Source organism: Bidens hawaiensis, unplaced genomic scaffold (genome assembly GCF_021521415.1).
Source record: "Bidens hawaiensis isolate Kalapana, Puna unplaced genomic scaffold, B.hawaiensis_p1.1 tig00041605_1, whole genome shotgun sequence".
NCBI classification, from domain to species: Eukaryota; Viridiplantae; Streptophyta; class Magnoliopsida; order Asterales; family Asteraceae; genus Bidens; species Bidens hawaiensis.
The window spans coordinates 163,592-176,657 of NW_027505720.1; the positions used below are offsets into that span (position 1 = coordinate 163,592).

General features: G+C 32.2%; 2 protein-coding genes across 2 annotated transcripts; both read left to right on the forward strand.

The window, feature by feature from the left end:
* The first annotated feature begins 598 nt into the window (after positions 1 to 598).
* Positions 599 to 1,689, forward strand: LOC143614951 (large ribosomal subunit protein eL29z-like). The gene is made up of 2 exons (XM_077088234.1): positions 599 to 739; positions 1,482 to 1,689. Exons 1-2 carry the CDS (start codon positions 638 to 640, stop codon positions 1,560 to 1,562), a joined length of 183 nt encoding a protein of 60 aa, XP_076944349.1. The 5' UTR covers positions 599 to 637; the 3' UTR covers positions 1,563 to 1,689.
* Positions 1,690 to 2,858: 1,169 nt separating this feature from the next.
* On the forward strand, positions 2,859 to 12,111 carry LOC143614952 (uncharacterized). Its single transcript, XM_077088235.1, has 23 exons — positions 2,859 to 3,083; positions 5,653 to 5,733; positions 5,829 to 5,932; positions 6,023 to 6,103; positions 6,196 to 6,245; positions 6,329 to 6,408; positions 6,492 to 6,551; positions 6,635 to 6,734; positions 6,820 to 6,897; positions 6,967 to 7,031; positions 7,117 to 7,185; positions 7,248 to 7,325; positions 7,401 to 7,496; positions 7,962 to 8,032; positions 8,112 to 8,189; positions 8,296 to 8,389; positions 9,293 to 9,388; positions 9,467 to 9,648; positions 9,737 to 9,851; positions 9,949 to 10,080; positions 10,148 to 10,338; positions 11,173 to 11,274; positions 11,353 to 12,111. Exons 1-23 carry the CDS (start codon positions 3,036 to 3,038, stop codon positions 11,735 to 11,737), a joined length of 2,436 nt encoding a protein of 811 aa, XP_076944350.1. The 5' UTR covers positions 2,859 to 3,035; the 3' UTR covers positions 11,738 to 12,111.
* The last annotated feature ends 955 nt before the right edge of the window (positions 12,112 to 13,066 follow it).

Here is a 13,066-nt window from a genome sequence, read left to right on the forward strand (position 1 = left end):
TGGGCAACTGAAATTAACCAAACCAAGCCGTACCATTCGTATTTTCACATATATCTAGCTTTTATAACCCAATTTCATGTTTTATATCCCAATTTCATGTATTTATATCCCCATTTCATGTATATAGACATTTATTATTTCATGTATTTATGCACATGTATTTATATATAAAAACTTTTATCTTGATTGATTTTTAGACATTAATCAAAAATTGACCGAACCAAACCAAACCAAACTAAAAACCAAAAAATTAATCGTACAAACCGAATCAATAACCGAAAACCGATTGATTAATTTATTTTAAGCTAATAACTGAATTGAATTGAACCGAACTGTACACCCGTGTTTCACAATAATAATTATTATATATTTCCAAGTTCCAGCACAAAATGGTTTTGGTATTGGGCCAGGCCCAATTCATGTAAGAACCAAATTGGGGGTTTTAAAGAGAGACGAAAACACAATATCTTCATTTCTGTATTCCGTGAAACCCTAGTCTCTCTCAAACAAGCAGCGGCCAAACAGGTACACCATTTGAATAATATCTTCTACTGATCTGTAAATTAAATAATAATAATAATAATAATAGTGATTAATCGATCTGGATCTGTGATTGGTGTGTTAATTTGTTAGATAGATGGCGAAGTCGAAGAATCACACGGCTCATAACCAGAGCTACAAGGCTCACCGCAACGGCATCAAGAAGCCCAGGAAGCACCGTCACACTTCCACCAAAGGCGTAAGCTTCTTCTTCTTCTTCTATTATTACTACTATTCATGTTGATTAGGGTTTATTACGTGCAGCGAGATCATATTGCGTTTTCATTCATTGCTTTAGCTTATTAACGATTACTATACTTTTAATTTAGTATGATTATTTTATGTGTAAATCAGCTGATGAGATCGACTAGCCTCTAGCTTTACTTGCTTCGAGCTTGCTTTATGAGTTGTTTTTTCATGTTTTAAGCTCAAGCTTGGCTTGTTTATTATTAATTAATTTGTTTATTATTATATACATTTTTAATAATTAATATTTGTATAATTGGAAAAACACTTTTAACTAGCCAAAGCTTGACTTGTTGTGTGAAATTAAATGCATAGAAATACAAAAGAGTAAAAACCTAATAATAATTTTCCTATGCAAAGCTTGAGCTTGTGTTTGGAATTGGTAATTAAACGAGCTTTATTTGAGGCTCCAGCTTTGTTTTGAGTGTGTTATTGATCTGATTGCGAGTAACTCACTGACAGCTTCTTGTTAAGCTAATTAAACACGTTGTTACACAGTTTTAAATATTACTTTTTTTTTTGTTTTTTCTCAGCAATTGTTCATTTTTTTAGTTGTAGACATTTCGATCTACTTTTTATGTTGAAGGTTTACATCAATTAATCATTTTTTTGCTTCTTAATCTTAAATTTGCTTTGCTGGTTTTAATATTGATTCAGTCAACATTCAGTTTATTAAAGTTATGTTTTTGTTGCAGATGGATCCTAAGTTCTTGAGGAACCAGAGGTATGCAAGGAAGCACAACAAGCAGACTGGTGATTCTGCTCAAGAAGAATAGCTGTTTTAGTGTTTGCTTATTAATATTATTATGATGATGTTTTGGTTTTGAGCTTTTGTGACTTTTGAATCTATATTTGATGTTATGCTTATCATTTGTGTTTTCTAAGCTATTATCATTGATAATATTCCTTTTGTTTCTAGTTATGTATGTTTAATGCTCTACCTTTAATGTAACAAGCAACAAGTTTGTTTGTGTTGTTTAAAATGTGTTCACAGCTATAGATCATAAGGATAAGTAAACGCTATCTTCAATCGACGTAAGAGAATATTGGTACATAATAACAACCTTAATCTTACATAGGCGGTGATAAGAAGAACACTGACTCGAGAAGAGAAGTATTGGTGATCTTTTTGAAACTTCTTACTTATGTAACGAAGGTCAAATCCTTAAGTTTCTCGTCATTCGTCAAAGAAGTAAATAAAGTTTGTTGATATTTGTTAAACAGTCATTCGTCAAAGAAGTAAATAAAGTTTGTTGATATTTGTTAAACATGAATAAAAATCGTTCAGACGAGTCAAACCTGTTCGAGAAAGATACTTGAAAATATGTTTTATCACATCACACCTTAAGGAAATCTTGATAGAAGATATGGCAGGTACATAACAAAAGCCACTTCAATTTCACATTGTATGTGATAAGAATGCCGAATACATAATGAATACCACCTCAATCTATGATGAGGAGCACATCGCCTCAAACAACTATGATGGTTTTCTCGGAAGTTTCCATTTACGTAATAAAAACAAACTTGTGACATCGTCACGAGCTGAACATATAATATTAGTTTTGGGGCTTTTGACCATAATGAGGATACGAGTCGATTATTGTAAAAGTTAGCCCGAAATGGTGCTCCACAACGATGATACAATGCTTCAATTCGAGTGTTTAAACTTCCAATTAACAAAAATCAAGCAGTTTGGATCACCGCTTCGAGTTAAGTTTTACATCAATCGACTCATATTCTCCTTCCGATCAAAAGTCCTAAAATATTGGTATGAAATTCGGAAAAAAAGTATTACGCCGTTAAGTTCGTTTTTACGAGGGACCATTGGGGGTTAAGTTTTTAAGTTTGAGACCAGTCAATGACGATACATGAATAAAGATTATTATCGACGAATATACCGTTAATAGGGATTGTTAAAATCCAATAAAAGTTATTATATTTTTTATCAGGTACGCAAGCCGAAGGAGTCGAGCACGGAAACTTAATTATTATTTCTCATACTCTCAACAGCGAAATATAAAAGCATGCATTCATTCATTGAACAAGATAGATAGCAATAGAGAGAGAAAACCAAAAGCAAACGCAAAAGAGGGGTTTTCTTCTGTGACGGACGTCGTGGTGGTTCTAGGGTTTCACCGTAAACTCCATAATAATAATAATAATAATTTCGTCACATTCTTCTCAATTACTTCTTATTCCTCATAAGACTCATATCCACAAACCCTAATTTCACCAATTGACTTGCGATGGGCGCGCCGGAGAAGCTGGCTACTTCTAACAACAATTCGATGCAGGTTCGTTACCTTAATCTGATTTCGAGTATATTATAGTTACTTATTCCTTGATGTTTATTGTTGTAGAGATATGTGGTTGAATTGAGGTGATTTGTGATGTTTGTTTAGTTATATACACATGAAATTTATGCTTAGGTTAGTATTTGCATTCTATTGTTACAGGTTCGTTAGCTTATATTGATTTGGAGTTAATTTCATTTTGTTATCTGTTGATTTGTAGGCTTGAGGTAAGTTATTAGAGTATGTTGTAGAGATATGTGGTGATCTGTGATGTTAATTTAGTTCTCTAGACATGAAATTGGTGCTTAATGTATGTTAGTTAGGTTGACTATAGATGTTAGCAAGACTAGTATTGTATAGTTACTGTTTCATTGTAAGACTAGGATAGAGCCCGTGTGATACACGAGTGGTTAAAAAAATACAACACAAAAATTAAATTTAATCATATACATAATAACACACCTTATGGATTAATAAGAAAATGATAAACAAAATTTTACAATTCATAAATCTCTAAAAACCTCTTTAAATACAGCATCGGATGGTGACCCGTGTGATGAGGAGAAATGCTAAGATTATTAATTTAAACATATTCAAATGTTAATTACTTGACATACTAATATAATACTTAACGAAATTATATATATATATATATATATATATATATAATATTGTATAGAGATGTGGTTGAATTGATGTGATTTGTCATGTTATTTAGCTATATAGACATGAAATTGGTGCTTAAGTTAATATCTGCAGTGGAAAATAGCTAAATTAGGTTTGACCACAGATGTTACCAAGACTAGCATTGTATAATTACTGTTATATAGACATAAATTTAATGCTTAAGTTAATATCTGCATTGTATAGTACTATAGTTACAGGTTTGTTAGGATAATGTGCTGATGCTATTCTTTTGATTTGGAGTTAATTTCATGTCATTATTTGTTGATATTTAATGTTGAGCACTTGAGCTATGTGGTTAGAGTATGTTGTAGAGATAGATACGAGGTTGACTTGAGGTGATTTGTGATGCAAATTTAGTTATCTAGACATGAAATTGGAGCTTAAGTTAACATCTGCTGTGGAAAGTAGGTAAATCAAATTGACCATAGATGTTACCATGATTAGCATTGTATAGTTACTGTTATTTACACATAAATTTAATGCTTAAGTTAATATCTGCATCATATAGTTACAGCCTTACAGGTTTGTTTGGTTAATGTGTTGATGCTACTGCTATGATTTACCATTATTTGTTGATATTTAATGTTGAAAGTTAAGTCTTTAGAGTGTGTTGTAGATATATGAGGTTGAATTGATGTGATTTGTGATATTAATTTAGTTATCTTGACATGAAATTGGTGCTTAAGCTAATATCTGCATTGTATAGTTACAGGTTCGTTAGCTTAATGTTTTCATTAATCTGTTGATGCTATTGTTTTGTTTTGGAGTTAATTTCATGTTATTCGTTGATTTTTTATGCTAAGTGGTTAAAGTATGTTGTAGAGAAATGAGGTTGGATTGAGGTAACTTGTGATGTTGATTTAGTTATCTAGACCTGAAATTGGTGGTTAAGCTAATATCTGCATTGGATGGTAGCCAAATTAGGTTTCCTATTATTGTGTAGTTACAGTATGCATTGTAAGAATAAACTTTTTAGGGCATTTTATGAGCTCAATGAAGACTTGGTCTAGATTTTTAAGTATTGTTTTTGGCAATTTTGTAAAGTAGGTATGGCCATATGGCACCGTGGAGAGTTTTTTTTTAAGTCCACCTAGTTACTAAGAATCGATCATCAACCTTAGCCAGAAGCACACATCTAGTCGGTCAACTTGGGACGATTTTGACTTAAAAATGAAACATAATTCATATTTTTATAATATTAAAAAAGAATATCACTTTTTTTTATTTAATGATTAGCAAATTTTAGAATAAATTAGTATTTAAAAATGTATTTCTCTTATTTATATTGATAATAACTTATTTTGTTATAAATATTAGTATTCTTATGATATTTGACGCATATATAATATCTAAAAAATAATTTTCTTTATATTTACCATTTCCGAGTACTCCTCGAGTACTCCGAGTACACCCAACTCCCCAGTCGGCCACTTAGGGTCCTCCTAGCAACTTTTTCAACCTTGGTTTTTGGAGCATATTAGCAGTGTTTTTGAATTACCAGTCTATGTTTCGTTGAGATGTTTGTGCGTTATTGCTTAATTCACAAAACTATTGTTATATAATATTATAGTACTTGATTTGTTTCCCCTTTAAATATAATAAACTAAAAACTTCAGTTTGATGATGGGAGGTATATCCATTTTTTAAAGTGTCTATAGATGGTGAAGAAAGTTCCACCTGAAGGTATTTTAAGAAAACGTAATCATTGGACTGAATTGGATAGTATTTTAGGAAAATATGGATGGCTGGATGCTTTTCTGCACTTTTGCTATTATTGTTGATTCTCTAGTTATTTTCTTGTTTTCTATGGATTAAAAGTATAACATATTAACATATTGTCCATATGCATTTCATATTGACTGTTGAATATCATAAATGATAGCGTGTCAAAGTATACCGACTCAATGATGATGGAAAATGGGATGATCAAGGGACTGGTCACGTCACCATCGACTATATGGAGGTCTGTTTTTATACTTTTGTTTTCACTTTTGTGAAAAGAGATTTATTTTTGGGTTTATCTCTTAATGGTTTGTTTTTTTTTTATCTATACAACAGAGGTCTGAAGATTTGAGCTTGTTTGTCATTGATGAAGAAGACAATGAAACACTGCTTGTGCACCGTATTTGCTCAGATGATATATATCGCAAGCAAGAAGGCATCTTTCGATTTTCTAAATGCTTTTCATATCGTTTAATTGTTTATTACTTTTTTTAAAAAACAACTTACTATTATGTTTTGTTTTCAGATACAATAATTTCATGGAGGGATTCTGAGTATTCAAGTGAACTAGCTCTTAGCTTTCAAGAGACTACAGGCTGTTCATATATATGGTACCCAATAAATAGATCTTTTGTGTATTTCTTTTCCTTGTGAGTAGCTTTCCCTTTGTTTATTATATTAATTAACATTTAATTTTGCACAGGGACAATATTTGCAATGTGCAGCGCAATCTGCATTTTAGTACCATTCGCAGTAAGTATTTATTGTTTTGTTTATATGTACCGTTGATATTAACTTTCGTGATGACATGCGAGTTAATTTATTTGTTTCTGTAGATGATACATATCATGGGACTAACAATGAATTAAGGGAGCTACCTCCAGTAGAGTTATCAACACTTCCCAAAATACTTAAGGTTCAGAGTTAAATGCAAGTTTTGTATATTTATTATCTAAATTTGGTTAGTGAAGTTGGTGTTGATTGATTTTTGTGTTGCAGGTTGTGGTCGACAGTAGTGTTACAGATCAGTTGTGTGTAACAGAGCTCATACTTCATGATGTATGTTATAAATTTCAATTCCATTTAATAGTTTTTTATTTGTTTGTTTTATCAATTCTAATGCTTAAAAATGACGTGAACAGCATAGTTTCTTCCGGAAATTGATGGATTTGTTTAAAGTATGTGAAGATCTGGAAAACAAGGAAGGCCTTCACATGATATACAAAATTGTTAAAGGAATCAGTTAATATACTATCATGTTGAAGAATTAATTTCACATTTTCTCTTCTAAAGTTAATGATTTTGTATTTTTCATTTTTTATTGCAGTTTTACTCAACAGTCCTCAGATCTTTGATAAAATCTTTGGCGATGAATTAATCATGGATGTTATTGGATGTCTTGAATGTAAGTTGAAATCTTATTTGTGTCTTTAAAATGCTGACTCATGATCACTGCTTTTTGTTGGGCCTACAGATGACCCGGAAAAACCTCATGTTAATCATAGAAAGTTCCTCAAAGAACATGTTGTCTTCAAGGAGGTATCAACGCGGACCTTTAAATTTAAATAATATTATCTTAATCATTTTGTATTCAATTGTGTAACTTCCGTGTTCACTCTTGCAGGCCATACCAATTAAAGATCCCCTAACTTTATCTAAGATACACCAGACATACAGAATCGGTTATTTGAAGGTTAGAACCGTAATTTTGTCTTCCACAATTTTCGTGGAATTCTCATGTATGTTATTTCTTAGGATGTTGTGCTGCCTGGGGTTTTGGATGAGGCTACAGCTGCAAGCCTTAATTCTTTAGTTCACTCTAATAATGGAATGGTATGTCATATCTGATGTCTTATTATCTATTTCTAAGGCTTGATTTTCTGTATATTCAATTAATGTTTTTGTCAGGTTGTCACTTTATTGAGGGATGATAGCACATTTATTAAGGAGCTGTTTACCAGGTTAAAATCTCCTGACACGTCCCCCGATTCCAAGAAAAGTTTGGTACGTTTATGCTTCTTAATGCTTTTTATTATTCTTTAGAAGTTGTAAGTTCATTATGGACTGCTCCCATGATTATTATGATTTCAAGCCGCATTTATCATTTTATTTATAATGTTAGATTTGATAAAGGTATTCTAATCAGGTTCAGATAATCTGCCGCCCATTTGAGTACCAAAAAGTGATTATCATAGGGAATTTTTGTCTTCACAAAAATGTCTTTTTTGGTCATTTTATCTGCCTCTCAAATAAACAGATTTTCCCAAGCATTCAGTGCACATCCAAACGCTTTTTCTTCACCCACTTTTATTACACCTGAATTTCTGATTCTTACAGAAATCGGTAACTTATTCACTACACTAATAAGAATAAATGAATATGGCTTCACATAAACAATTTAAAAGAGCACTCTCAGATACGTAATGCTATTAATGCTAACAGAAGTTATGTATGCTTGTCAATGTGTAGGTATATTTCTTGCAAGAGTTTTGTATCCTAATTAAGAGCCTACAAATGGTCCAACAACTCCGCTTATTTAGGTAAGCATCTTGGTTCCTGTTTTATATATAACAAATCACGATCGTCTGACAAGGGTTTGAGTTTTTGCATCCTTAATAGAGATCTAGTGAATGAAGACATATATGGTGTCATTACCGGTATTTTGCAGAGTGATGATAAGAAGCTTGTTCTAACTGGGTAATCAATTTGTATAAAGTCACTTCGTTTAATGTTTTCTTTTATATTAATTTAAGCTGCACACAGATTACATTAATACTTTGGTAGATAAATCTTATGGATGCAGGACAGACATCCTCATGTTTTCTGTGAACCAGGACCCGTCCTTGTTGCGTGCTTATGTTAGTCGGAAAGAAGGCGTTCCCTTGCTCGGCCTTCTGGTATGTGAGACTAGGCCTGTAAATGAACCTAACGGAGATGAATGGCACATGTTAATGTTCGCTTATTTATAAGTCACCAAACAAATGATTGGACACGGACAGTTATGACAAATAGAGTTTTTTTTGTTTGTGTTCGTTAAGAAAAAGAACGTATTCGTATTCGTTCGTTAACAATGTAGACGGACAGTTGACGAATTTAAACAAATACAAACGAACGAACATAACTGAAGTACTGAACATAGATGCGCAAACAAAATTGAACAACCGACGATTAAATATAAATGTGAACACCAATTTATTGGCCCTTTAAAATTAATAAAACAAGACTATATGGTAATTGTTGATGTTTTAATATTCAAAATCTTGACTTATTTATAATAGACTGAAACTTTTTAATTAAAATTAAAAATTTTAATGAAGGAACGTAAACGCACAAACATATTCAAACATTCTCAAACAGATATGAACGAACGAGACATGCTTGTTTTTTTTTAACTAATTAAACAAAAAATGTTGTTTGTGTACGTCCTTTTATTAAATAAACAAACATAAACGAACTTCCTGCCAAATGGTTCACTGAATGACAATGTGTGTGGTATTTTAAAGGGTCAAAATGGGCCGTGCTGTGTTGACCTAAAACCCATTTTGTTGGCAATTTTTAGTTTCTTTTACAAATAGCTATTGATGATTTATTTTTAATCTATTTTCAAATAACATTTTTTTATTTTTATCGAACAAGATGATTTAGGATGCTGTGTATAAAAAAAACTTTGGCGACTTTCAACCATATGACCGTTCTCCTTAGCTTTATTTATTTTTTTATTTTTGTAAATGGATGGAAATTCCCCGCTTTAGGTAATTTTATTCTTATTTACAAGATGACATGCACGAAATGTTTTACAGGTGAAAGGGATGCTTACAGACTTTGGAAATGATATGCATTGTCAATTTCTTGAAATAATCAAAAGCCTTCTTGATTCTTTTTCTTCAGCAGGACAGGTGGCAGTTATTTTGTGCTTATTCTTTTTTGCTTCAGTGTTCATGTTTAACTCACATTTCACTTCAAATTTGTTGCAGAGAGATGCAATTGTTGAAATCTTCTACGAGAGGCATTTGGATCAGTTAGTCAATGTTATAACATCTTCTTGCAAGAATATTAATGTAAATGAGGGATTTCAAACGACTGCAAAGCCTGAAATACTTTTGAACATATGCGAGCTTTTATGCTTCTGCGTTCATCACCATCCTTATAGAATAAAGTACTCCTATAAATAACGAAATAATCATTTATATCACACTATCATTTGGCATGTTAAATTGAATGCAAATATCTTGTTTGGCTTGCAGGTGCAATTTCTTGCTTAATGGTGTATTAGATAAAGTTCTATATCTGACTAGAAGAAAGGAAAAATATCTTGTTGTTGCAGCCGTCCGGTTTACCCGAATCCTAATTTCACATAATGTACGTACACATTTTCTGCGTTTGGGATTTAATCAAAATTTATTCTTCATAGCTCATAACCAAATTATAATTTAAACTATTTGATCATGTTTTTTAGGATGAACATCTTGCGAGCTATATTGCTAAAAACAATGTATTAAAACCCATTATTGATACTTTTATCAGTAATGGGAATCGCTATAATTTATTGAACTCTGCAGTTCTTGAGCTTTTTGAGCATATCCGTAAGGTATTTATTTCTTTTTGAATTTTAGTTTTTATGGCATATGATTTGTGACATGACGTACATCATGCAGGAAAATTTAAAGATACTACTGAAGTATTTAGTTGAAACATTTTGGGAGAAGCTGGTTAAATTTGACAGTTTACCGTCCATTCAATCTCTCAAAGTTAGATATGATCAGACCCAAAAAGAAGAAGATTCTAGAAGACGTGTAGAAGAGCGTGTTTTGGAGAAGGAAGAGGAAGATTATTTTAACAAGGACAGGTAACTTATTTATTTATTATTTATCATTCAGTAGAGGCGATTAGGGGAGTAAACAAGCCAAACCGAGCTCAACTAGGCTTGGCTAGCCTAGCTCGGCTCGTTTCGAGTTATGTTTCTAAAAATCGAGCTCCGCTCGTGAATAGTTTTTCAAGCTTGGGCTCAGCTTGTTTATTATTTGTTAATTAATTTATGTTCGTTTTTTTATAATCTTATATGTATTTAATTAATTCTTTATATATTGTTACTTATATCATACTATTATATATACTAATATTTATTATATGAATATGTATATAATACAGTAAATAGAAATGATATAAATAGGAGGCTTGTTTAGGCTCGTGAGCCAACTCGAGCTCGACTGATGAAGCTCGGGTTCGGATTCATTTGTTAACAAGGCTTGAGCTCGATCCAATTTAAGCTTGGATCGTCTCGGGCTTTTAGCGAGCCGATATCTATTAACTCACGAGTGGTTTGGGATCGTTCTCACCCCTAGAGTCACCCTAGAGGCAACAACTTTAATCCATTTTTCTTTAAAATGGTTCGACTTCGTCTATCTTTTTTGCTAAATAATCAAACGGGTAAAAACAAAGTTTCCCTCTAGTGTATTTACTATCCATAAAACCTCTCAACTCACTTTGTTCTAAAAGACAGATTATTATTGAATCGTATAATTTATGATAATATTGACTAATGATTCATAAATAATAACGTGGACAAAAGACTGTTTGGGGGACCTGGCTCGACCCGTCTTGATTTGTACGAAATTACCTATTTGGACCCGAAACCTAGATTGACTCATTCATTTGACTGAATTTGGGTATATGTTAATAGTGATGAAGAAGATTCTGCGTCTGCATCAACACCGCGTACCGCACAGATACGCGCTACACCTGGTGTATCGAGCGGGCCCGATACCAGCTCACCATCATTAAGGTATATAGTTTTATAATTAAGATCCTTTTGTTTGACAACATTAAATTATCTTTGTTACAAATTTGTTTCTGTACTCAGGGTTGGTGGACTAGTTGATTATGAAGACGACGATGATGATGAAGACTACAAACCACCACCCAAAAAACAGTTGGAAAAACCCGAAGACGATGAAAAAAGTCTAGAATTTAGGTTAAAAAGAAAACTTTTGGCTGCAAAAGAAGATCCCAACTTAGTAAAGAAACATCGTTTAGTAGGGAAAAACCCTAAATCAAAAGAAAGTTTATTTGCTACACTATGCTCAACTTTAAGTCATGCAGCATTACCTTCTAAAAAACCAACTACCAGTACACACAGTGTTGATGAAACAGCCCAGGGCCATGAAAAGAACGGGCCGATTAGCCCATCTGAGAATAATAACCACTCGAGTAAAGTTCCTGAAGAAAAAGGAGTTACAGGCATCTAGAAGCCAGTTTGATAGCCCCGACCGTACTTGTACGAAGTTAAATGGCAGCTTTCTTAACAATGATGCAGAAAAATGAGACAATATCTTCACAAGGTATCGGGTTGGTTACGTATTCTTAATGCTTTTGGCCCATTTGTACAAACCCGCTGTATAAGTTAAACTTAACTCACAAATTTTGCCTTCATTTTATGGACTATGTTTAGTTATCTGAAGTGTTTTTGTGTTGGGTTTGTGTAGTGGTTTAAAATGGTAGAATCCTCCCTTTTGGGAGAGTATATGTTGTACATTGATGTTCTAAAAGGAAACCGAGAGAATTCTACTTAGATTTGATTTGATTATACAGACCGAAACACTTTCTATGAACTTAAATCTTTGATGTTTTATGTATAAATTTGATGACAAACCTACCTTGTTGAAGTAGTTTGCTGCAAGCAAAAATGATGTTGGTCTGATCTTGGACCATTTTAGTTGATATATTTAGTTTCGTCAATGCTGCGTAATGCATTGTTGAAAGCATAAAACATACAATAAAAATCATGATGCCATGTAGGAGATATATAAATATGAGGCATTACATTACATCTTTCTATCATGAACTTATTTTGTTATCTATACTATATATAATACACCAAACAAGGGTAAATTACGACACTAAATTTAAAAAATTTACAATTGCTTAAGCACATGGTACAACTATAAAGAGGGGTATAGTAGTCATTCTAACACTAAATTTAACGTATCTTTTATAATTCTTTAAATTATTTACAACCTTGCCTCCTCAACTTTAATCAACATTTGGAAATTTAAAGAATAGTTACAACTTTGATCCTCATCTTTTAACTATATATTATTTATAATTTCACTTTTAACCCAAATCCCCCAACGATTTTTAAACGGCCATAACTTTTTCATACGTTAATATTTTTTTTTTAAAAAAATGCACCATAAAAACAAGCATTTAATTCTCTTTAATTTGAATATGATATTGTCATAGTTTGTTTTCAGTTAAAAAAATAACATCTTACGTATAGGCGTTTGTGGTCCGGATTAGATGGTTTTAAACTAAGCCGTGAGCCAAGCCGTTTTTTGTCATCGAAAACTGAAACCAAATCGTTGAAAATTAAAACCCAACAAAAACAAACCATTAACAATGGTTGGATTTCGGTTTCATTTGTACTTTGCTACAAAATTGAGTTTAAAATAAGAATTCTTAATCCACGGTTTCAAATGTAACGATAAGCACCCAAAAATCTCTTACGTGATTATTAAGGCCTGTATTTCCCGCTGCATCGCGCGAGCACTCGTCTAGTAATTACATATCTATCTTTA